General features: G+C 40.5%; 1 protein-coding gene across 3 annotated transcripts in view; it reads right to left on the bottom strand.

Moving 5' to 3' along the window:
• Positions 1-27,500, bottom strand: part of tbc1d4 (TBC1 domain family, member 4) — a 110,853-nt gene that overhangs the window by 77,446 nt on the left and 5,907 nt on the right. For all 3 annotated transcript variants that reach the window (XM_061970724.2, XM_061970725.2, XM_061970723.2), the window contains exons 2-4: positions 13,951-14,079; positions 13,652-13,874; positions 4,310-4,551 (exon numbers count right to left, since the gene is read on the bottom strand). In XM_061970724.2, coding sequence (XP_061826708.2) covers positions 4,310-4,551; positions 13,652-13,874; positions 13,951-14,079 — 594 coding nt within the window. The remainder of the gene's footprint in view (positions 1-4,309; positions 4,552-13,651; positions 13,875-13,950; positions 14,080-27,500) is intronic.

Consider the following 27,500-nt stretch of genomic DNA (forward strand, 5'->3'; position numbering starts at 1 on the left):
TCCCATTAAAATCTCCTGATGATTGAGGGAACCCCCCCTCATGAAACAGGCCTGTAGAGATGAAATAGTCTTGTGATTTTTTTCCCACACATACATATATTGCGCTCTACTACGGTATCGAGCACTATTTTTTGGATAACCTTATTAAGACATATATATATATATATATATATATATATATATATATATATATATATATATATATATATATATATTTGTTTATATAAACCTTTATTTATAAACTGCAACATTTACAAACAGCTGAGAAACAATAATCAAAATAAGTATGGTGCCAGTATGCTGGTTTTTTTTTCAATAAAATACTGGAAAGGATAGAAATGTAGTTTGTCTCTTTTATCCGATTATTAATCGATTAATCGAAGTAATAATACCACCAAAAAAAAAGTTCAAGAGTCACGGGAGGGCGGAGGGAGGACTTGGTGGTGGGTCGCCAGGCCAGGTGTTACAATCAAACAGCTACTGTGTAATCAGTGCACTACTTACAGTACAAACACTTTTTAGGGCACCTCAACATGCCATAGACACTACTGCCATCAAACTTGTTGCAGGTGCAACTTATTGTCAGGCTTGCGCGATAATAAGACAAGATATAACAACTTGACAGTAGTTGTCATAATCGGCTCATTTTGAAATGTTGCAATTGATTTTATTAACACGCAAGTTTAGAAAATGCTTTATTTTGATGAACGGCCATATGTTTTGATGAAGTGTGTCATTTTGCAAATAATCTAGGAATTAAGAAATTTGAACGTGGTGTTTGGAAAAGTGTGTAAATCCTTTTGAAAAAAGACACACAGTTAAACGAAAATTAAAAGTATGTTGGAGTTGGGGTGTTGGTGGAGGGAACAGTGATAAAGTCATCTAAAATAATTTGTGTTAAAAAGGGAGGCAGATAAATATAAGAATATTATTCTTCCATCTGCTCCTTTCTGATCATGGAAATGTATAAGAAACAAAAAACAATGAAAGTGTGAACTGTACGTGGCTTGTAAGTATGCATTTTCATGAAAGGAATAAAAAGAAATGAATGAATAATCGACAGATTAATCGATGATCAAATTAGTTGTTAGTTGCAGCCCTAATTTTTTTTTATTATTTGTTGATTATTACAATATATATGTATGTGTATACATACACACACATACAGCTGCATTGTGTAGATAGAAAAATACATATCTTTTTATTCATTTATATTTTTTGAATTAATTCTTTATTGTCCTTGCTCCAGAAAGACAATGAAACACAGCTTATTTAGCAGCAGTGGAGATAAATAAAATTTAAAAATAATACAAATTAAAGAGCACAATATAAACTATAAATAAGCGAGATAAAAGTTTTATTTAATTTTTTTATAACCACAGTATAGTGTACTGTAGTCCAACATAAAAACTACAATTTTAAACCTGTTTTTTAAATTTGTAAGTATATACAGTACAGGCCAAAAGTTTGGACGCACCTTCTCATTTCGATGTGTTTTCTTTATTTTCATGACTATTTACATTGTAGATTGTCACATCAAAACTATGACACCTGTGAAGTGAAAATCATTTCAGGTGACTACATCTTGAAGCCCATCGAGAGAATGCCAAGAGTGTGCAAAACAGTAATCAGAGCAAAGGGTGGCTATTTTGAAGAAACTAGAATATAAAACATGTTTTCAGTTATTTCACCTTTTTTTGTGAAGTACATAACTCCACATGTGTTCATTCATAGTTTTGATGTGACAATCTACAATGTAAATAGTCATGAAAATAAAGAAAACTCATTGAATGAGAAGGTGTGTCCAAACTTTTGGTCTGTACTGTATATTTAATTAAATATAATTTTATTATCCATCCATCCATCCATCCATCTTCTTCTGCTTATCCGAGGTCGGGTCGCGGGGGCAGCAGCCTAAGCAGGGAAGCCCAGACTTCCCTCTCCCCAGCCACTTCGTCCAGCTCTTCCTGTGGGACCCCGAGGCGTTCCCAGGCCAGCCGGGAGACATAGTCTTCCCAACGTGTCCTGGGTCTTCCCCGTGGCCTCCTACCGGTCGGACGTGCCCTAAACACCTCCCTAGGGAGGCGTTCGGGTGGCATCCTGACCAGATGCCCGAACCACCTCATCTGGCTCCTCTCGATGTGGAGGAGCAGCGGCTTTACTTTGAGCTCCTCCCGGATGACAGAGCTTCTCACCCTATCTCTAAGGGAGAGCCCCGCCACCCGGCGGAGGAAACTCATTTGGGCCGCTTGTACCCGTGATCTTGTCCTTTCGGTCATAACCCAAAGCTCATGACCATAGGTGAGGATGGGAACGTAGATCGACCGGTAAATTGAGAGCTTTGCCTTCCGGCTCAGCTCCTTCTTCACCACAACGGATCGATACAGCGTCCGCATTACTGAAGACGCCGCACCGATCCACCTGTCGATCTCACGATCCACTCTTCCCTCACTCGTGAACAAGACTCCGAGGTACTTGAACTCCTCCACTTGGGGCAAGATCTCCTCCCCAACCCGGAGATGGCACTCCACCCTTTTCCGGGCGAGAACCATGGACTCGGACTTGGAGATTCTCATCCCAGTCGCTTCACACTCAGCTGCGAACCGATCCAGTGAGAGCTGAAAATCCTGGACAGATGAAGCCATCAGGACCACATCATCTGCAAAAAGCAGAGACCTAATCCTGCAGCCACCAAACAAGATCCCCTCAACGCCATGACTGCGCCTAGAAATTCTGTCCATAAAAGTTCAGAACAGAATGGGTGACAAAGGGCAGCCTTGGCGGAGTCCAACCCTCACTGGAAACGTGTCCGACTTACTACCGGCAATGCGGACCAAGCTCTGGCACTGATCATACAGGGAGCGGACTGCCACAATCAGACAGTCCGATACCCCGTACTCTCTGAGCACTCCCCACAGGACTTCCCGAGGGACACGGTCGAATGCCTTCTCCAAGTCCACAAAACACATCTAGACTGGTTGGGCAAACTCCCATGCACCCTCAAGGACCCTGCCGAGAGTATAGAGCTGGTCCACAGTTCCACGACCAGGACGAAAACCACACTGTTCCTCCTGAATCCGAGGTTCGACTATCCGGCGTAGCCTCCTCTCCAGTACACCTGAATAGACCTTACCGGGAAGGCTGAGGAGTGTGATCCCACGATAGTTAGAACACACCCTCCGGTTCCCCTTCTTAAAGAGAGGAACCACCACCCCGGTCTGCCAATCCAGTGGTACCGCCCCCGATGTCCACGCGATGCTGCAGAGTCTTGTCAACCAAGACAGCCCCACAGCATCCAGAGCCTTAAGGAACTCCGGGCGGATCTCATCTACCCCCGGGGCCTTGCCACCGAGGAGCTTTTTAACTACCTCAGCAACCTCAGCCCCAGAAATAGGAGAGCCCACCACAGACTCCCCAGGCACTGCTTCCTCATAGGAAGACGTGTCGGTGGGATTGAGGATGTCTTCGAAGTATTCCCTCCACCGATCCACAACATCCGCAGTCGAGGTCAGCAGAACACCATCCTCGCCATACACGGTGTTGATAGTGCACTGCTTTCCCTTCCTGAGGCGGCGGATGGTGGTCCAGAATTGCTTCGAAGCCGTCCGGAAGTCGTTTTCCATGGCCTCACCGAACTCCTCCCATGTCCGAGTTTTTGCCTCTGCGACTGCTGAAGCCGCACACCGCTTGGCCTGTCGGTACTTGTCCGCTGCCTCAGGAGTCCTATGAGCCAAAAGAACCCGATAGGACTCCTTCTTCAGCTTGACGGCATCCCTCACCGCCGGTGTCCACCAACGGGTTCTAGGATTACCGCCACGACAAGCACCAACTACCTTGCGGCCACAGCTCCAATCAGCCGCCTCGACAATAGAGGCGCGGGACATGGTCCATTCGGACTCAATGTCCAGCACCTCCCTCGTGACATGTTCAAAGTTCTTCCGGAGGTGGGAATTGATAATTAATAATTTTATTATAAATAATAATTTAAAATATTGTGCATTTTTATTAACTTTTTTTTAATATATTTTTTATTGATTTATCTTGCCTTTTTAATCGTCCATAATAGGATCCATCATAAAGTTCAATGTGTACTTTGCAGTCCAAGTCAAGGTTTAGTTTGTGGTTCTGTGTTTATTAATGCATTTACCAATTTAGGCCATAATGTTTACACTTGCATGACGTGTAAAAAGAGCTCTTTCACATCCACCTCATCCTGCAAAGCTTCGGCGTGCATACCAAGCAGCAGTGCAGCGTTTCATCAATGGACCGACTGTCTCCAACCAACTCTGGGAGTCTCCATCGGGCCTACCTGGAAGAGCATGGTTCGGTTTTTGTCCGAATCGGACGGCTGAACGTTGTTCGGAGCGCTGGCGTGTCTGCGGCGTACGGGGTCCTTCGCGACGGGGCCTTCGCCGGGCTTCCTCTGCAGACCTCCAGCCATGCTGCTGCAGCGCGTGCGGAACTCCTGCGGTTCCTGGAAGCCCGAATCTTCCAGGATGCACTCGGGGAACGTTCCTCTCAGGCTGCTCTGACTGGCGCTGCTGGACAGGCCTGAACATTAGACACGTTCAGTGTTACAATGGGCATTCACAGCTTTGGCTGTACACTCTTAGAAATAAGGGTTCTAAAAGGGTTCTTCTACAAGGGCTGAGGTTCTAACTGGAACCATTTGCTTCTGAAAAACCCTTTCCCGAAGAAAGGGTTTTTCAAGGGTTCTTGGTAACGCTAATGGTTCCAGTAAGAACCATTTTGATCCAGAGAACCCTTTAAACCCCCTTTTCTGAATAATTGGTTTTAAAAGGGTTCTCACTAACACTAAGGGTTCCAGTAAGAACTATTTTGATCCAGAGAACCGTTTTTGGAAGAAAGAGTTCTTCAGGGATTGTTGAAAGCATGGGTAAGATCCTGTGTCACCAGGGACATACTTCCTGATAACATTTGCCAATAATGGTGCCTATCTTTAAATAAATGTTTTTCTCATTCAAATGTTTGTTCAATGTCAACATGATAAATGACCACAATATAATATGAACTAAACTGATCTGTAGAATACAATATGGTTCTTTATAGAACCCTCAGAAGACAAGACGGTTATCGGAGAAAACCTTTGAAAAGGGATGTTTTTAGAACCCCGTGTCAGATCTAGATGAAACCCTTGAAACATGAAAGAGTTCTTTGTGGAACTCCCTGTGTGAGTTCTAGATGAAACCCTTGAAACATGAAAGGGTTCTTAGTGGAACTCCCTGCATAGGTTCTAGATGAAACCCTTGACAAACGAAAGGGTTCTTAGTGGAACTCCCTGTGTGGGTTCTAGATGAAACCCTTGAAATACGAAAGGGTTCTCAGTGGAACTTCCTGCGTGGGTTCTAGATGAAAGTCTTGAAATACAAAAGGGTTCTTAGTGGAACTCCCTGTGTGGGTTCTAGATGAAACCCTTGAAATACGAAAGGGTTCTTAGTGGAACTCCCTGCGTGGGTTCTAGATGAAAGTCTTGAAATACAAAAGGGTTCTTAGTGGAACTCCCTGTGTGGGTTCTAGATGAAACCCTTGAAATACGAAAGGGTTCTTAGTTGAACTCCCTGCGTGGGTTCTAGATGAAAGTCTTGAAATACAAAAGGGTTCTTAGTGGAACTCCCTGTGTGGGTTCTAGATGAAACCCTTGAAATACGAAAGGGTTCTTAGTGGAACTCCCTGCGTGGGTTCTAGATGAAAGTCTTGAAATACAAAAGGGTTCTTAGTGGAACTCCCTGTGTGGGTTCTAGATGAAACCCTTGAAATACGAAAGGGTTCTTAGTGGAACTCCCGGCGTGGGTTCTAGATGAAAGTCTTGAAATACAAAAGGGTTCTTAGTGGAACTCCCTGTGTGGGTTCTAGATTAAAGTCTTGAAATACAAAAGGGTTCTTAGTGGAACTCCCTGCGTGGGTTCTAGATGAAAGTCTTGAAATACAAAAGGGTTCTTAGTGGAACTCCCTGCGTGGGTTCTAGATTAAAGTCTTGAAATACAAAAGGGTTCTTAGTGGAACTCCCTGCGTGGGTTCTAGATGAAAGTCTTGAAATACAAAAGGGTTCTTAGTGGAACTCCCTGCGTGGGTTCTAGATGAAAGTCTTGAAATACAAAAGGGTTCCTAGTGGAACTCCCTGCGTGGGTTCTTTGTAGAACCTCTCATGGGGGGTTCTGGGTGGAACCTTACACACACAGTTCTAGGTAGAACCCTCCAAAAGGGTTCCAGGTGGAACCTTTATAAAAAGGTTCTACCTGGAGCCAAAAACGGTTCTCCTATGAGGACGAGCCGAAGAACCATATATGGTTCTACTTAGCACTTTTATTTCTAAGAGTGTAGGCAACCTCCTGATGTCCTTGTTTATTATTAACTTCAGCAGCTGCATTTGGTGCCAGCTGCTTTATCCACCACTTTGTACTTGGTGAGGCAATAGTGAGTTGCAAAGGTATGTGCCACACTGACATGTTTTAAAGTCAATCAGGCTAAAATGACCTATTTAATTAGCATATAAACGCAATTTTGGTCAAACTTTACAATCCTTAATAGTTGCAATTACAGTTGCCAGTCCAAGACGGTAGATGGCAGATGTGTTTGCTAGTTATATCAGCCTTTGCTTGCGCCCTAAAAAGTGTTAATACTGTAAGTAGTGATGGGTTGATGAGGCGTCATGAAGCGTTTCGACACATTGCAAAACTGTATTGATACTGTGTCGATACTGTGTCACTAAATACTGACATCTGCTGGACATTAAAAATCCCTACAGGCAACCTATGGACCGACTCAACTGACACTGATTTGATGCCCTAGTACAGGGGTCACCAACCTTTTTGAAACCAAAAACTACTTCTTGGGTACTGATTAATGCGAAGGGCTACCAGTTTGATACACACTTAAATAAATAAATATATTGTCATTTGTAAGTTACACGTAAGTGTGATTTAAACAAGAATAGCTAAATAAATACATTTATATATATAAAAAAAATGGGTATTTCTGTCTGCCATTCCGAATCGGAATGCTCCAAAGCATTCACACATATGGTTTTCTACATCAAAATTAATCTATTTATTATTATTAATATTATTATTGTGTGAATGCTCTAAAGCATAATAATAAAAATAATAATTATAATAATAATAATAATAATAATAATAATATGGTTTTCTACACCAAAATTAATCTATTTATTATTATTATTCAACTTATTATTATTCTTCTCCAGATTTTGGCGCGCTCTACCTTCCGCATTGTTCACCCGATTCCCAGATTTCCCGGTTTTCCGGGACATTTTTCCCATTCAAAATGAATCAGTCAATTTTCAAACTTTCACCATTTCCACATCTTTCACCCTATTCAAACCATTCCACCTTCAACACATTCTGGAAATTTAAAATATAATTTTTCCAAGTTAAAAAAAATTCCAGGATTTTCCAGAATTCCTGCTTTTCCAAATCCCTATTTCCACCCTTTTTTCTGGCGACTACTCCTCCCACATTTTTCAACGCATTTCAACCCACTTCAACCGTTCCACCGTCAAATCATTCCTCTTAATCAAAAAGTTGTTTTTAAACTGGAAAATTTCCTGGTTTACCCAGAATTCCGTAACACCATTTCTGAATTAGCAATGTTACTCCTTCAACATTTCTCCACCGTTTTGAAAAATTCCAACATCAACTATTTTAACTCATTCAGAACATTAATTATTTTTTTACAGTTTTCTAAAAAATTCCCTCTTTTCCCGGAATTCCCAAATTTCCATGAAATTCCCATTGAAATGAACGGGACATTTTTCAAAGTTCCACAACGCCCACATTTTGTGTCCGATTCAAACCGTTCCAACTTCAAACTGTTCAGCCTCTACGGGAATCGCGGGCTTTCCCTTGACAAATTCCCAAAATTCCCAGATTTCCCGGTTTTCCGGGACATTTTTCCCATTCAAAATGAATCAGTCAAGTTTCAAATTTTCACCATTTCCACATTTTTCAACCTGTTCAAACCATTCCACCTTCAACACATTCTGGAAATTTAAAATCTAATTTTTCCAAGTTAAAAAAAATTCCACGATTTTCCAGAATTCCTGCTTTTCCAAAGCCCTATTTCCACCCTTTTTTCTGGCGACTACTCCTCCCACATTTTTCAACGCATTGCAACCCACTTCAACCATTCCACCGTCAAATCATTCCTCTTAATCAAAAAGTTGTTTTTAAACTGGAAAATTTCCTGGTTTACCCAGAATTCCGTAACACCATTTCTGAATTAGCAATGTTACTCCTTCAACATTTCTCCACCGTTTTGAAAAATTCCAACATCAACTATTTTAACTCATTCAGAAGATTACTTTTTTTTTTAACCATTTTCAAAAAAATTCCCTCTTTTCCCGGAATTCCCAAATTTCCATGAAATTCCCATTGAAATGAACGGAACATTTTTCAAAGTTCCACAACGCCCACATTTTGTATCCGATTCAAACCGTTCCAATTTCAAACTGTTCAGCCTCTACGGGAATCGCGGGCTTTCCCTTGACAAATTCCAAAAATTCCCAGATTTCCGTGACATTTTTCCCATTCAAAATGAATCAGTCAAGTTTCAAACTTTCACCATTTCTACATTTTTCAACCTATTCAAACCATTCCACCTTCAACACATTCTGGAAATTTAAAATATAGTTTTTCCAAGTTAAAAAAAATTCCAGGATTTTCCAGAATTCCTGCTTTTCCAAAGCCCTATTTCCACCCTTTTTTCTGGCGACTACTCCTCCCACATTTTTCAACGCATTTCAACCCACTTCAACCGTTCCACCGTCAAATCATTCCTCTTAATCAAAAAGTTGTTTTTAAACTGGAAAATTTCCTGGTTTACCCAGAATTCCATAACACCATTTCTGAATTAGCAATGTTACTCCTTCAACATTTCTCCACCGTTTTGAAAAATTCCAACATCAACTATTTTAACTCATTCAGAAGATTACTTTTTTTTTTTACCATTTTCAAAAAAATTCCCTCTTTTCCCGGAATTCCCAAATTTCCATGAAATTCCCATTGAAATGAACGGAACATTTTTCAAAGTTCCACAACGGCCACATTTTGTATCCGATTCAAACCGTTCCAATTTCAAACTGTTCAGCCTCTACGGGAATCTCGGGCTTTCCCTTGACAAATTCCAAAAATTCCCAGATTTCCGGGACATTTTTCCCATTGAAAATGAATCAGTCAATTTTCAAACTTTCACCATTTCCACATTTTTCAACCTATTCAAACCATTCCACCTTCAACACATTCTGGAAATTTAAAATATAGTTTTTCCAAGTTAAAAAAAATTCCAGGATTTTCCAGAATTCCTGCTTTTCCAAAGCCCTATTTCCACCCTTTTTTCTGGCGACTACTCCTCCCACATTTTTCAACGCATTTCAACCCACTTCAACCGTTCCACCGTCAAATCATTCCTCTTAATCAAAAAGTTGTTTTTAAACTGGAAAATTTCCTGGTTTACCCAGAATTCCATAACACCATTTCTGAATTAGCAATGTTACTCCTTCAACATTTCTCCACCGTTTTGAAAAATTCCAACATCAACTATTTTAACTCATTCAGAACATTATTTTTTTTTTTACAGTTTTCTAAAAAATTCTCTCTTTTCCCGGAATTCCCAAATTTCCATGAAATTCCCATTGAAATGAACGGGACATTTTTCAAAGTTCCACAACGCCCACATTTTGTATCCGATTCAAACCGTTCCAATTTCAAACTGTTCAGCCTCTACGGGAATCGCGGGCTTTCCCTTGACAAATTCCAAAAATTCCCAGATTTCCCGGTTTTCCGTCACATTTTTCCCATTCAAAATGAATCAGTCAATTTTCAAACTTTCACCATTTCCACATTTTTCAACCTATTCAAACCATTCCACCTTCAACACATTCTGGAAATTTAAAATATAATTTTTCCAAGTTAAAAAAAATTCCAGGATTTTCCAGAATTCCTGCTTTTCCAAAGCCCTATTTCCACCCTTTTTTCTGGCGACTACTCCTCCCACATTTTTCAACGCATTTCAACCCACTTCAACCGTTCCACCGTCAAATCATTGCTCTTAATCAAAAAGTTGTTTTTAAACTGGAAAATTTCCTGGTTTACCCAGAATTCCATAACACCATTTCTGAATTAGCAATGTTACTCCTTCAACATTTCTCGACCGTTTTGAAAAATTCCAACATCAACTATTTTAACTCATTCAGAAGATTAAATTTTTTTTTAACCATTTTCAAAAAAATTCCCTCTTTTCCCGGAATTCCCAAATTTCCATGAAATTCCCATTGAAATGAATGGGACATTTTTCTAAGTTCCACAACCCCCACATTTTGTATCCGATTCAAACCGTTCCAATTTCAAACTGTTCAGCCTCTACGGGAATCGCGGGCTTTCCCTTGACAAATTCCAAAAATTCCCAGATTTCCCGGTTTTCCGTCACATTTTTCCCATTCAAAATGAATCAGTCAATTTTCAAACTTTCCCCATTTCCACATTTTTCAACCTATTCAAACCATTCCACCTTCAACACATTCCACCATTCTGGAAATTTCAAATATAATTGTTCCAAGTTCAAAAAAATTCCAGGATTTTCCAGAATTCCTGCTTTTCTAGAGCCCAATTTCCACCCTTTTTTCTGGCGACTACTTCTTCCACATTTTTCAAAGCATTTCAACCCACTTCAACCGTTCCACCGTCAAATCATTCCTCTTAATCAGGACAAAGTTGTTTTTTGAAATGGAAAAATTCCTGGTTTACCCAAAATTCCATTAATTCCGTAACACCATTTCTGAATTAAAAATGTTACTCCTTCAACATTTCTCGACCGTTTTGAAAAATTCCAACATCAACTATTTTAACTCATTCAGAAGATTACATTTTTTTTAACCATTTTTAAAAAAAATCCCTCTTTTCCCGGAATTCCCAAATTTCCATGAAATTCCCATTGAAATGAATGGGACATTTTTCAAAGTTCCACAACTCCCACATTTTGTATCCGATTCAAACCGTTCCAATTTCAAACTGTTCAGTCTCTACGGGAATCGCGGGCTTTCCCTTGACAAATTCCAAAAATTCCCAGATTTCCCGGGACATTTTTCCCATTCAAAATGAATCAGTCAATTTTCAAACTTTCACCATTTCCACATTTTTCACCCTATTCAAACCATTCCACCTTCAACACATTCTGGAAATTTAAAATATAATTTTTCCAAGTTCAAAAAAATTCCAGGATTTTCCAGAATTCCTGCTTTTCCAGAGCCCAATTTCCACCCTTTTTTCTGGCGACTACTCCTTCCACATTTTTCAAAGCATTTCAACCCACTTCAACCGTTCCACCGTCAAATCATACCTCTTAATCAAAAAGTTGTTTTTAAACTGGAAAATTTCCTGGTTTACCCAGAATTCCATTACACCATTTCTGAATTAGCAATGTTACTCCTTCAACATTTCTCGACCGTTTTGAAAAATTCCAACATCAAGAAGATTACATTTTTTTTTTTAACCATTTTCAAAAAAATTCCCTCTTTTCCCGGAATTCCCAAATTTTCATGAAATTCCCATTGAAATAAATGGGACATTTTTCAAAGTTCCACAACTCCCACATTTTGTATCCGATTCAAACCGTTCCAATTTCAAAATATTCAGCCTGTTCAACATTCAAACTATTCTTACATTCTGTCCGCATTTCAGTTCAACTTCAGCATTGAAGCATTCACACGCAATTCCTTCAGGAATTGCCTCATCTAGTTTAATATTTAGAATACATTAAAAAAAAATCCAACCGTTGTGAGCTTTGATGACGTTATGACGTCTGTGTTGGTGACAGTGCTGGGTTTGCCGCTATCAGGGGCTTGAAACATGCTTTTTTGCAAAGGGGAGTAGGTACTGTTACATAGTTAGGGCCCGCATGGCCCATTGTATAAGGACTCCCAAAGGGAGTCCTTATGCAATGGGACATAAGGACCTATTGAATTTGTAAGGTTTTATTATTATTAGGGCCCGCATGGCCCATTGTATAAGGACTCCCAAAGGGAGTCCTTATGCAATGGGACATAAGGACCTATTGAATTTGTAAGGTTTTATTATTATTAGGGCCCGCATGGCCCATTGTATAAGGACTCCCAAAGGGAGTCCTTATGCAATGGGACATAAGGACCTATTGAATTTGTAAGGTTTTATTATTATTAGGGCCCGCATGGCCCATTGTATAAGGACTCCCAAAGGGAGTCCTTATGCAATGGGACATAAGGACCTATTGAATTTGTAAGGTTTTATTCTTTATTATTATTCTTTATTATTCTTCCGCCGCCTCTTTGAGCACTAATTTGACCCACTTAACATGCTTCAAAACTCACCATATTTGACCCACACATCAGGACCTGCGAAAATTGCCTTGTAGTAAAAAAAACGAACCACAAAACTCAAAATTGCGCTCTAGCGCCCCCTAGGAAAAAAAAAACTAGACTGCCTGTAACTCCCACTAGGAAGGTCGGAGAGACATGAAACAGGTCTGACTTAGACCTAGATTTCATAATAGTATATTCTCGGGCAAAAATCAACAGGAAGTTGGCAATTCCCCCTTCAAGACAAAAAAGTACTAAAAACAGTCACTTTTGCCTCTTTGAGCTGTAATTTGACCCCCTTAACATGCTTCAAAACTCACCAAACTGAACGCACACATCAGGACTGGCAAAAATTGCGATCTAATAAAAAAAAAACCTAACCCCAAATCTCAAAATTGCGGTCTTGCGCAATTTTTGAATAAAACGGCGACAAAACTGCTCCTCGGATGAAAGAAATGACAAAACTGCATGTAACTCCCACTGGGAAGGTCGGAGAGACATGAAACAAAAACCTCTATGTAGGTCTCACTTAGACCTACATTTTTTAAATTGACAACCCCCAGCAAAAATCAACAGGAAGTTTGCTATTCCCCCTTCAAAACAACATTTTTGTAAAAACCGGTCACCTTTCTTCAAACATTATCTCCTCTGAGCGCGTTTGTCGTTTCGGCTTCAAACTAACACAGGAGAGAGATTGAACCCCTTCTGATTAAAAGTTATCGAAAGCGTTTTGAAAACTGCTCCGGTTTTGATTTTATGACCCTTCTAAGAACCGCTGCGCTGATGCTGCTGCGCTGCTGTTTTTTTTAAGATGGCTGCTTAAAAGCAGGAAGCACCAACGTGCCCACACAATGCAGACAAGGTAGGTACACTAGACAAAAGTATTGGGACACTTATGACTACCACTGGACAAAAGTTTTGGGACACTTACACTGGACAAAAGTATTGGGACACTTACACTGGACAAAAGTATTGGGACACTTACGCCTAAACTTGACAAAAGTATTGGGACACTTAGGAATAGCACCTGCCAAATATGCGGGCCCGACCAATGCTGCTTGCAGCTTTAATTTTGATTGGATTTCAACAACCTTACTATTGAACTGTGACTGTAAAAATAACTATCTCAACTTTTATGATGTATTGTATGAGCGACGGATTTAAATGAAAGAAATTTGGGGTTGTGGCCCTAAACAGCCGCGTAGTGTTTATCTGACGGATCAACCCTGAGTGTGATTAAACGGAACCTACTCACAACGCTATTCCCACATTGGCATCTCTTACCCAACAAGTCGTCGCCTTCCAGACCTTCTGGCTCCTCGGTTTTCTCATTCAAGGTCGACGAGAGCGGATCTACTTCCCCGCCGATGGTGAACTCCACAGGGACTTTGTCTACGGAGCCTTTCTGGCCATTAATCAGGCGTTTGCGCTTAACCTCATGCTGGTGGAACTTTTCCACGCAGTCGTCAATGAGGGTGGAGGGCGCCTTCTTGTGCCCCACCGTCACCTGCGATTAGAAAAAACGCGCTTTGAAGTGGAACAAGGTGGCGGTATTGAAAAGGCTTCCTGTTGTCGCATCCGACCTTGCCACAGTAGAGCACTTCAAACTTCTGGGAGTTGTAGAAGGCCTCGTCGGCTTCCTGTTTTGGTTTGGCCTCTTCCTTTAGGGCTGATTTGGACACTTGGCGAATGCTGCTGATCACCTCAGGCACCTTTGAAAAAATACAAAAGCAGTGTGATGACGTCGTCATAATCGGTGTTTGGAAAAGCAGCATTACATGTAACGAGTTATCATTAGGGCTGCAGCTAACGATTATTTTTCTATCGATTAATCTATAGATTATTTTTTTCGATTAATCGGTTAATCAATAGATTATTTTTTCGATTAATCTATAGATTATTTTTCCTTTTACCGATTTTTTTTTTAATTTAAAATGAAGAGGAAAAAATAAATGTAGGCCAGTTTTTTCAAAAGGCATGGCTTTTATTTACAAAAAAAAAAGTATGGCCACTAGTCAGTCAACATTGACAACAACATGACAAAATATTCTGTAACAATGTAAACATTTAAAACTTTTAACATTTAACAAAATTAAAAGTAGCTTATTTGCTTTTTAATGTGCAAATATAAAAGTAAACATCCAGTGCAAATCTTAATATTCTGGAATAGTATAAGCATTTCAAAAGTAAAAGCATTGCTTATTTTGCTTTAAAATGTGCAAAAATAAAGATAAACATCCAATACAAAAAAGTGCAAAACGGAAATATTCTGTAACAAGTGTAAACATTTCAACAAAAGTAAAAGTATTGCCTATTTGCTAAAATGTGCAAAAATAATGCTAAACATCCAATACAAAAAAGTGTACAGTGTAAACATTTCAACAAAAGTAAAAGTATTGCTTATTTTGCTTAATAACACAACAATGATAGTATGATTAAAGTGAAAGTTAATTGTTGGTTTGTACATAGTATATGTAACTGTTAATGTTGTAAAAGGTATTTGCACAACTAATTAACGTTAGCGTTTGTGACACGTCTTGTGCCGTGGGGTTCTTTCAGGACCGACAGACTGAACGCCAGACGGCTTTGCCAGGTTTACAATCTTTTAATTTTACACAAAGTCTTTTCTCTTCCAACTGCGCGGATCGCGCACCTGGGCACGATTGCGGCGTCGCTCCCGGCGCGCCCCGCCTCGCCGCTCGCTCGCCGCCGCCGCCTCTCCACAGCGTTAAAGAGGAGCGCGTCTTTGTAAACACTGAACAGGCACGCCAAACGCGCCTCTCAGAGCGAAACGGTGCTTTAGTTTATGAATTTACAACGCAGATACAAATGACACATTCATGTTTTTGTGTAATAATGACAACGTATACGCACGCGGACGATTGACTTGTTGATGGTGATGGCAAGAACGCTGTCGGGGGTTTTCTTTTCAAATGTTCGTTCATAGCCGTTGTGCTGCTATGATAGGCCATTTCCGCTCGACACAGTGTGCATACAACAACATTATTAGGCCGTTTATTGAAATACTCCCACACTTTTGACGACTTTTGGCGTGCTTTTTTCCCCTCGCTCGCATCGTCTGCTTTGCGCTCCGCCATGACAGTAAAGTAGTGTGACGTAAATATGCGACGCGCCGACGCACAAAAACGGCGTCGACGTATTTACGTAACCGATGACGTCGACTACGTCGACGCGTCGTTTCAGCCTTAGTTATCATAGACCAGGCTTTCTACCAGTATCAGCAATTTAATGCTTTTTTATGCGGTTTTTAATGACACTTGAAAAAAATGTCATGCCCATGTTCGTGTCAAACTCATTTTAGATGGGGGGCCACATGGAGAAAAATCTACTCCCAAGTGGGCCAAACTGGTAAAATCACGGCACCATAACTTAAAAATAAAGACAACTTCAGATTGTTTTCTTTTTTTAAAAATAGAACAAGCACGTTCTGAAAATGTACAAATCATAATGTTGTTGGGGTTTTTTTTTTTACACTTACATGTTGTGGTCCGGGTGGACTACGAGATATAATGACTGATGAACACCTTGGTTCGATAATGAAGGTTGCCTCAGCCCCGACATTAATGAACTAGCATCCAAGAAAAGATGGCAGGTATCTGGCTTGGGCACATCAGATTAGATCAGCGTGTTGCAAACTGAGCAGTTTAAGGTCCTGAATGGTTGGTTTATTCATTGTTATTTTATTTTCTAATGTATTAGCCTGTGGAAAAAGTTAATGTTGATGTTTACCTCAGAAGGCTGCAAATAGAAAAGAGGCATTACATTTTTATTTAAATTTTATTTGATATGCCATTGATATTTTTTAATTATTATTATTATTATTACTATTCCATCTTTATTTGTCCTTATATATACTTTCTGAATAAATGATGTGATAATGTTCATTAGTCAACTCATTGCTGTTCATTTTCAATCTATCAAGATAAAAACAATATCAAAATCAACCTCAACTATCTACAACAGGGGTGTCAAACTCAAATACAGAGTGGGCCAAAATATAAAAGTGAACAAAGCCGCGGGCCAACGTTGAACAAATTAACCTTTTAATAGGGACCCAAACAAGTTTTGCATTGAATATTGAACTAGCAAGGCTTATATAACTTTATAATGACATGCAAAATCGAATTTCAAATAATAATATCAAATAAAATTTAAATAAAAATGTAATGCCTCTTTTCTATTTGCAGCCTTCTGAGGTAAATATCAACATTAACTTTTTCCACAGGCTAATACATTTGAAAATAAAATAACAATGAATAAACCAACCATTCAGGACTTTAAACTGCTCAGTTTGCAACACACTGATCTAATCTGATGTGCCCAAGCCAGATACCTGCCATCTTTTCTTGGATGCTAGTTCATTAATGTCGGGGCTGAGGCAACCTTCATTATCGAACCAAGGTGTTCATCAGTCATTATACAGGTAAAAGCCAGTAAATTAGAATATTTTGAAAAACTTGATTTATTTCAGTAATTGCATTCAAAAGGTGTAACTTGTACATTATATTTATTCATTGCACACAGACTGATGCATTCAAATGTTTATTTCATTTAATTTTGATGATTTGAAGTGGCAACAAATGAAAATCCAAAATTCCGTGTGTCACAAAATTAGAATATTACTTAAGGATAGTACAAAAAAGGGATTTTTAGAAATGTTGGCCAAATGAAAAGTATGAAAATGAAAAATATGAGCATGTACAATACTCAATACTTGGTTGGAGCTCCTTTTGCCTCAATTACTGCGTTAATGCGGCGTGGCATGGAGTCGATGAGTTTCTGGCACTGCTCAGGTGTTATGAGAGCCCAGGTTGCTCTGATAGTGGCCTTCGACTCTTCTGCGTTTTTGGGTCTGGCATTCTGCATCTTCCTTTTCACAATACCCCACAGATTTTCTATGGGGCTAAGGTCAGGGGAGTTGGCGGGCCAATTTAGAACAGAAATACCATGGTCAGTAAACCAGGCACGGGTAGATTTTGCGCTGTGTGCAGGCGCCAAGTCCTGTTGGAACTTGAAATCTCCATCTCCATAGAGCAGGTCAGCGTAGACGGCTCCGTTGACCCTGGATCTCAGGAAACAGAGTGGACCGACACCAGCAGATGACATGGCACCCCAAACCATCACTGATGGTGGAAACTTTACACTAGACTTCAGGCAACGTGGATCCTGTGCCTCTCCTGTCTTCCTCCAGACTCTGGGACCTCGATTTCCAAAGGAAATGCAAAATTTGCATGGTTGGGTGATGGTTTGGGGTGCCATGTCATCTGCTGGTGTCGGTCCACTCTGTTTCCTGAGATCCAGGGTCAACGCAGCCGTCTACCAGCAAGTTTTAGAGCACTTCATGCTTCCTGCTGCTGACCTGCTCTATGGAGATGGAGATTTCAAGTTCCAACAGGACTTGGCGCCTGCACACAGCGTAAAATCTACCCGTGCCTGGTTTACGGACCATGGTATTTCTGTTCTAAATTGGCCCGCCAACTCCCCTGACCTTAGCCCCATAGAAAATCTGTGGGGTATTGTGAAAAGGAAGATGCAGAATGCCAGACCCAAAAACGCAGAAGAGTTGAAGGCCACTATCAGAGCAACCTGGGCTCTCATAACACCTGAGCAGTGCCAGAAACTCATCGACTCCATGCCACGCCGCATTAACGCAGTAATTGAGGCAAAAGGAGCTCCAACCAAGTATTGAGTATTGTACATGCTCATATTTTTCATTTTCATACTTTTCAGTTGGCCAACATTTCTAAAAATCCCTTTTTTGTATTAGCCTTAAGTAATATTCTAATTTTGTGACACACGGAATTTTGGATTTTCATTTGTTGCCACTTCAAATCATCAAAATTAAATGAAATAAACATTTGAATGCATCAGTCTGTGTGCAATGAATAAATATAATGTACAAGTTACACCTTTTGAATGCAATTACTGAAATAAATCAAGTTTTTCAAAATATTCTAATTTACTGGCTTTTACCTGTATCTCATAGTCCACCCGGACCACAGTCTTGGGGGCGTGCCTTAAATGCACTGCATTTAACGTCCTCTACAAGCTGTCATCACGTCCGCTTTTCATCCATTCTAATAACGTGCCGGCCCAGTCACAAGATATGTGCGGCTACTGTACGCACACACACGTGAATGCAACGCATACTTGATCAACAGCGATACAGGTTACACTGAGAGTGGCCGTATAAACAACTTTAACTCTGTTAGAAATATACGCCACACTGTGAATCCACACCAAACAAGAATGACAAACACATTTCGGGAGAACATCCGCACCGTAACACAACATAAACACAACAGAACAAATACCCAGAACCCTAACCCAATTTTCACATCACTTGTCATAACAACCAATGCGGAAAATGACGGACGGGAGGTGATAAAAAGTAGTTTGATGATGAATTCATGTGTAAAGAAGTGAAGGCCAGAAGCAGGCAGGCTGGGGGTCGCAAGAGGGAAGTCACAACATTTGGCTTGCGACAAACTGGAGCCTTTCAGGGTCACCGGCCGCAGCTGCTGCCGTAAAATTCAAGAAATAGGTTCAAGTGACTCGCGTGCAGACAATCCCCGCCTGCGAACTATTGCGCAACCCTCCTGAAAACGCTGAAGTTGTACATATGGCCGACAAAACAACAGTCAAGGTTGCTCAGGCCTTCAGTTTTGTTTAGACAGCGGGAGTCAAAACTGGAAGTTGCCATCAATCACAAGTGTGACTGATACAACTCGTACACTCAGCACCAACTTCAGGGTAAGGGGATGAAATTACACACATGACGACATCCCATAATTGGCATGACCCGCTAGCTCGATGACGTACGTCATGGAGCATATAGGGGAGAGCAGGCTTCGCTACACATCCAGAAATAAAGCTCTGTCAGTCAGCTACAGACGTGTAAGATTCTGTTGTTTTTCTTCAGCAAATAGAAATACTCAGCATGACAGTGTTGTTCAAATGTAATGTTAGCACTGTAGCTCACGCAGCTATGCTAGTGTTGCTAACATTTCTCTGTCCCGCTCCTTACTGTTACACTGTCGTATCTAATGTATGGCACGTCTACATGGCCATGTGGCCTAAAATCTATATCCCGATATACATAGTGCAGCCTCCTGCGATAAAAATATCAATCACAATATACAAAACCCAAAAGCAGTGAAGTTGTCACGTTGTGTAAATGGTAAATGAAAACAGAATACAATGATGTTCATTCAGATCTTGTTTAAAAATATATCGATACATCTTACAAACTTAATATATCGCCCAGCCCTACAACTCATTAGCATTAAAACTGCAGACTAGAGATGCGCGGATAGGCAATTATTTCATCCAAACCGCATCACAAAAGTCATCAACCATCCGCCATCCACCCGAACCAACATTTTATCCAAACCACACCCGCCCGCCATCCGCCCGTTGTTATATATCTAATATAGACGATGCAAGGCATTAGTGAGGTTATAAAGCTTTTGCCTGTTAAAGAAAGGAGACTGATCCAATGCAGCAGAGACATTCAATGCGTGCCACGCATGAATATATCTTGGCCACGCATTCGTGGCTAAGAGATATTAATGCGTGATAATATTATTTATCATTATTATAATATTATTGTCATTTCCATTAAGAAAGTGTTGACTATTGTTGCCAATGCCCTCAGATCAGGAGTGCGTTCCTCACACTTTGTGTGCGCAGTTGCAGCAAGCAGAACGATGCTTTTAAGAAGTTAAAAAAAATGTTTTAGAAAGACTAGGCCTATATTTTCGTTAGGTAAAAAAAATGTTCTGAATTTATTTCAATGAATATTAACTTGTTAACGTTATAATGCTCAAATAGGGACGAGGGCGGGGTGCACAGTGAAGCAGTGAACAATTTCGCGACAAAGATGAACCTTTATTGATTGATCTGCAGCCATGACAAAATATCAGACAATCTCCATTGTCAACGACAGGCAGGAAAATAAAGATAAACACACAGCCTATGTTCTAGGCATAGGCTCATACGTTTTTAAGTTGAAATAAAAAAATAAATAAAAAATGTGCCTCATAAGCCTTAGGCTGTCAATCACGCGCACAAACTTAAATTATACAACATATGTATGTCATCCCTATTTAAACAAAAATAAATTAAATAAATAATAATAATAAATGACCTGCAACTTATTGGCCAAGGCAAATAGCTGAAGGGGGGAAATCAAACCCATCAGACTGCACTTTATCATCAAACTTGAATTATAATGAAAATAGACGGTCGCGACAAACAAAGCAGGCTAAATATCCTTACATTGTCGCCAATCGGAGTTGCGCTTCACTTGAAAGCGAGGCCAAATAATTATTCACACATAGTAGTACATCTCGAATAGAAAAAAAACACAATAAACAACGCAATTGCCTTAATTCCTTTGCATTGTAGTGCGCCCAAACAACACGTAACCATCAAAATTATTTAGCTGACCGAACTCAATATAGGTTAGACATGGGCTTATTTGGTATCGCCTATAGGTAACGTAGACTAATTCCTTTAACATATCCAACCGTATGTCTACTTACTTTTTTTTTTGTTAGCACTATGCAGGAATAAAATGGCATCTACAGTGCCAGGATTCATGCGAGAGCGCCTGGCCTCTAAAATGCGCCCTGCTGCGCTGAAGGAGCACTCACTTGCACCACTTGTTGCTGGGACGCGGTGCCTGATGAACAATTGACTGTTTCAAAGAGTGCTGCTCGTTTTTCGTATCTGGGTAACAACATTTAACTATGTATATATACACAGGTAAAAGCCAGTAAATTAGAATATTTTGAAAAACTTGATTTATTTCAGTAATTGCATTCAAAAGGTGTAACTTGTACATTATATTTATTCATTGCACACAGACTGATGCATTCAAATGTTTATTTCATTTCATTTTGATGATTTGAAGTGGTAACAAATGAAAATCCAAAATTCCGTGTGTCACAAAATTAGAATATTACTTAAGGCTAATACAAAAAAGGGATTTTTAGAAATGTTGGCCAACTGAAAAGTATGAAAATGAAAAATATGAGCATGTACAATACTCAATACTTGGTTGGAGCTCCTTTTGCCTCAATTACTGCGTTAATGCGGCGTGGCATGGAGTCGATGAGTTTCTGGCACTGCTCAGGTGTTATGAGAGCCCAGGTTGCTCTGATAGTGGCCTTCAACTCTTCTGCGTTTTTGGCTCTGGCATTCTGCATCTTCCTTTTCACAATACCCCACAGATTTTCTATGGGGCTAAGGTCAGGGGAGTTGGCGGGCCAATTTAGAACAGAAATACCATGGTCCGTAAACCAGGCACGGGTAGATTTTGCGCTGTGTGCAGGCGCCAAGTCCTGTTGGAACTTGAAATCTCCATCTCCATAGAGCAGGTCAGCAGCAGGAAGCATGAAGTGCTCTAAAACTTGCTGGTAGACGGCTGCGTTGACCCTGGATCTCAGGAAACAGAGTGGACCGACACCAGCAGATGACATGGCACCCCAAACCATCACCCAACCATGCAAATTTTGCATTTCTTTTGGAAATCAAGGTCCCAGAGTCTGGAGGAAGACAGGAGAGGCACAGGATCCACGTTGCCTGAAGTCTAGTGTAAAGTTTCCACCATCAGTGATGGTTTGGGGTGCCATGTCATCTGCTGGTGTCGGTCCACTCTGTTTCCTGAGATCCAGGGTCAACGCAGCCGTCTACCAGCAAGTTTTAGAGCACTTCATGCTTCCTGCTGCTGACCTGCTCTATGGAGATGGAGATTTCAAGTTCCAACAGGACTTGGCGCCTGCACACAGCGCAAAATCTACCCGTGCCTGGTTTACGGACCATGGTATTTCTGTTCTAAATTGGCCCGCCAACTCCCCTGACCTTAGCCCCATAGAAAATCTGTGGGGTATTGTGAAAAGGAAGATGCAGAATGCCAGACCCAAAAACGCAGAAGAGTTGAAGGCCACTATCAGAGCAACCTGGGCTCTCATAACACCTGAGCAGTGCCAGAAACTCATCGACTCTATGCCACGCCGCATTAACGCAGTAATTGAGGCAACCATACTCCAACCAAGTATTGAGTATTGTACATGCTCATATTTTTCATTTTCATACTTTTCAGTTGGCCAACATTTCTAAAAATCCCTTTTTTGTATTAGCCTTAAGTAATATTCTAATTTTGTGACACACGGAATTTTGGATTTTCATTTGCTGCCACTTCAAATCATCAAAATTAAATGAAATAAACATTTGAATGCATCAGTCTGTGTGCAATGAATAAATATAATGTACAAGTTACACCTTTTGAATGCAATTACTGAAATAAATCAAGTTTTTCAAAATATTCTAATTTACTGGCTTTTACCTGTATTTCCGAATTGGTTCAACCGCCAACTGCCCGCATCTATTTAAAATCTATTTTTACCCGCCCGACCCGCGGTTTATCCGCGGACTCCGCGGTTGTGTCCGCAAACCGCGCATCTCTACTGCAGACACACAAAATACGGTATTTCCAGTAGAGCTCACTAAAAGTGCTGCCGAAGTTACCCCATTAGGACCAACCCACGTCCAGTACAATATTCTAAAAACACAGACTGATTCATCTAAAGCAGGGGTCGGCAACCTTTACCAGTCAAAGAGCCATTTTGATCAGTTTCGCAAATTATAGAAAACAATGGGAGCCGCAAAATTTTTTGAAATTTTAAATGAAATAACACTGTAAACAAAGTTTTTTTTATGCTTTGTCCTATGTATAAACCAGGGGTTCTCAGATACGCTGCCCACACTTTTATATGGAATTTGAAAGCTGGTGCGGCACGCGGGTTTTAAATGAATGGCGCTTGCCAGCGTCATGCGTGCCGTGATGGTACAGCATATAGCACCCACTACAACCAGCGTGCCTGATCAGCCACACGTTGTATGGTGTTTCCGCTTGCTCACGTAAGAGACAGCAAGGCATACTTGCTCAACAACCACACAGGTTACACTGACGGTATAAAAAAAACTATAACACTCTTACTAATAATGCGCCACACTGTGAACCCACACCAATCAAGAATGACAAACACATTTCAGGAGAACATCTGCACAGTAACACAACATAAACACAACAGGACAAATACCCAGAATCCCATGCAGCCCTAAGTCTTCCGGGATACATTATACACCCCCGCTACCAAACCCCGCCCACCTCAACCGACGCACAGGGGGGGGGGGGGGGGGGTTGATGTGTGAGGGAGCAGGGTTGGGGTGGGGGAAGGGTTTGGTGGGAGCAGGGGTGTATAATGTAGCCCGGAAGAGTCAGGGATGCATGGGATTCTGGGTGTTTGTTCTGTTGTGTTTATGTTTATGTTTTCTGCGAGAGACACCGAAATCCGGAAGTCTCACGGGAAAATTGGGGGGTTCAGCAGGTAAGCTGCTGAGCCGCATCAGAGTGATCAAAGAGCCGCGGGTTGCCGACCCCTGATCTAAACAATATTATAATATAAGACTTTTAATTCTGGTGGAGCTATTTTTAGGCATGAGTGTGTACTATACACAGTATATGGCTTTGTTCAGCGCGAGAAACGACTGCTTGTCGAAAGGCACTTGAGTCAAGTCATGTGTCGTGGAATCTTTCCAGTGCTTTTCCATGGGCACAAATGGACACGGGTTCATGTACCATTCCAAAACAAAAGAGCAGTTATGTCACTTTCGCTTGGTGCGGGCCTGGTGGCCACTTAATACGTTCCGATGCAAAAGCTCTACAAGAAATGTTGCATTTCTAAGAAGGTATTAATAAGGTTTTGATGGCCTGGATGTGTTCCAAGTGAGGACAGAGGTGCTGGGATCATGTTGCAAACTGGCAAAAGGGGACAATGCGGTTGTATTTTATCTCTTGACAGGACATAAAATGGCCCCCCCCAAAAAATGGGTGAAAGGTTACAACTAAACTCTGAAAAGCAGCTAGAAAAATATTCTAGAGCAGATTTATTATGGAGAAATGATGGCACAAAAGGCTTTTGGGTTAATATGTAACTTGGGAAAAAATACAACAAAGGCTTGAATGAGCTCACTTTTCAAGTCAAGCAAGCAGCCAACCAGTCAAACCAGAGTCAAAGTGTTCATATTCTCCTCCAGTATGTACAGTATGTCCCCCCCCCCCACACACACACACACAACAGTCCTTATCCTCCACTGATCTTCATTACAAACTGCCTGCGACACACCAGGAGGTTCCTTGTGCGGTAAACACTCCCCACGTCACGTTTACGCCTAATAATAGCTGTGAAATTGTGCGTGTCACCCCCTTGAAATAACACCTGGTGCCACAGGGCACAAACAGGAAAGTCATCAATAAAAAAGCCACCGCCAGAAGTGTCTGCACTGGGGAGGAGAAGAACATTGCACACGTGTTGCTCGCTCGCAGACGGCCAAACCCGTTTCTGCTTGCGCAATAAGTCGAGCTGAGGTACAGTTTGAGGCTGCGACGCTGCGGAATGTGAGGAGGAATTTTAAAAAAGGGAAACGGGAACACTCCACAAAAATGTCATTACAAGGTCACTTTTTTTTTTTAGTCGTTAGGTTCGGACGCAAACTTTAATCGAAGTAGCGTGCATGGGGGGTGCATTCTGGTAACCTTTACAAGTCAAAGAGCCATTTTGACCAGTTTCACAAATTACAGAAAACAATGGGAGCCGCAAAAATATGTTTAAATTTTAAATGAAATATCACTGCATACAAAGTTTTTTTTGCTTTGTGCTTGTTTAAACTAAGGGTCTCAGACACGCTGGCCACACCTTTATATGGAATTTGATAACTTGTGCGGTACGCTGATTATAATCGATTGGCGCTTGTCAGCGTCATGCATACCGTGATGGTACAGCATTTAGCAACTACTACCAACAGCGTGCCTGATCAGCCACACGTTGTATGGTGTTTCCGCTTACTTGGGCATACTTGGTCAACAACCACACAGGTTACACTGACCGTGGCGGTATAAAAAAAAAACTTTAACACTCTTACTAATAATGCGCCACACTGTGAACCCACACCAAACAAGAATGACAAACACATTTCGGGAGAACATCTGCACCGTAACACAACATAAACACAACAGGACAAATACCCAGAATCCCATGCAGCCCTAACTCTTCCGGGATACATTATACACCCCCGGTACCAGGGAGCAGGGTTGGGGTGGGGGCGGGGTTTGGTGGTAGCAGGGGTGTATAATGTAGCCCGGAAGAGTCAGGGCTGCATGGGATTCTGGGTGTTTGTTCTGTTGTGTTTATGTTGTGTTAAGGTGCAGACGTTCTCCCGAAATGTGTTTGTCATTCTTGTTTGGTTTTGGTTCAAAGTGTGGCGCATTATTAGTAAGAGTGTTAAAGTTGTTTTATATGGCCACCGTCAGTGTAACCTGTGTGGCTGTTGACCAAGTATGCCTTGCTGTCACGTACGTGTGCAAGCTGAAGATGTGTATTGTGTAACAAGTGTTGGGCTGGCACGCTGTTAATACAAATTGTAAAGTGCGCCAAATTTTATACCATCATGGCACGCCCTTATTATAGTTGTAAGGGTGATAATCGGTTAATATATATCCCGGGAGTTTTCTGCGAGAGGCACTGAAATCCGGAAGTCTCACGGGAAAATTGGGGGGTTCAGCAAGTGAGCTGCTGAGCCGCATCAGAGTGATCAAAGAGCCGCGGGTTGCCGACCCCTGCCCTAGAGCAATGGTTCTTAACCTGGGTTCGGTGAGTCGGCCTCAGGGGTTCGGCGGAATTGTTTAGTACTGTTATACTGTTAAAAGTGTTTATACTATTTATGCTTTCAAGTCCAAGTTGAAGAAATCTTGTTAAATGTTGACAGCATAACTACCAAAATACAGAAGTATGTCCTTAATATTTTTGCAGTGCTATTTCTGTTGAAAAGTTCAAATGATTACATTAGAGATGTGATGTGCCACTTTTCAAGTGTCTGATGGCTTCAATTAATTGTCATTCATTTTTCATATTTTGAATTCTTTTGAAAGGCTTACAAAAAAACTACATTTGAATTGTAATTCCATGCTATTGACAGGACTATTAATTTTAATGAAGTTAGCTTACCATGTTTACAGTATGATAATTGTGATAGAAATGTGAATTTTAGGCACAGAATATTTTTTACAATTGAAGAAGGCAGTAGATTATACAAGCTTGGACAGACAGTTAATAATGACACCAATTTTTTTTGAATGGAATTGTTTAGTACTGTTTTACCATTTGTTTACTGTAGGGCTGCAGCTAACGATTATTTTTCTATCGATTAATCTATAGATTATTTTTTCGGTTAATCTATAGATTATTTTTTCGATTAATCTATAGATTATTTTTCCTTTTACCGATTTTTTTTTTTATTTAAAATGAAGAGGAAAAAATAAATGTAGGCCAGTTTTTTCAAAAGGCATGGCTTTTATTTACAAAAAAAAAGTATGGCCACTCAGTCAACATTGACAACAACATGACAAAATATTCTGTAACAATGTAAACATTTAAAACTTTTAACATTTAACACAATTAAAAGTAGCTTATTTGCTTTTTAATGTGCAAATATAAAAGTAAACATCCAGTGCAAATCTTAATATTCTGGAATAGTATAAGCATTTCAAAAGTAAAAGTATTGCTTATTTTGCTTTAAAATGTGCAAAAATAAAGATAAACATCCAATACAAAAAAGTGCAAAACGGAAATATTCTGTAACAAGTGTAAACATTTCAACAAAAGTAAAAGTATTGCTTGTTTGCTAAAATGTGCAAAAATAAAGCTAAACATCCAATACAAAAAAGTGTACAGTGTAAACATTTCAACAAAAGTAAAAGTATTGCTTATTTTGCTTAATAACACAACAATGATAGTATGATTAAAGTGAAAGTGAATTGTTGGTTTGTACATAGTATATGTAACTGTTAATGTTGTAAAAGGTATTTGCACAACTAATTAACGTTAGCGTTTGTGACACGTCTTGTGCCGTGGGGTTCTTTCAGGACCGACAGACTGAACGCCAGACGGCTTTGCCAGGTTTACAATCTTTTAATTTTACACAAAGTCTTTTCTCTTCCAACTGCGCGGATCGCGCACCTGGGCACGATTGCGGCGTCGCTCCCGGC

Source organism: Nerophis lumbriciformis, linkage group LG13 (assembly GCF_033978685.3).
Source record: "Nerophis lumbriciformis linkage group LG13, RoL_Nlum_v2.1, whole genome shotgun sequence".
In the NCBI taxonomy this organism is placed as follows: Eukaryota; Metazoa; Chordata; class Actinopteri; order Syngnathiformes; family Syngnathidae; genus Nerophis; species Nerophis lumbriciformis.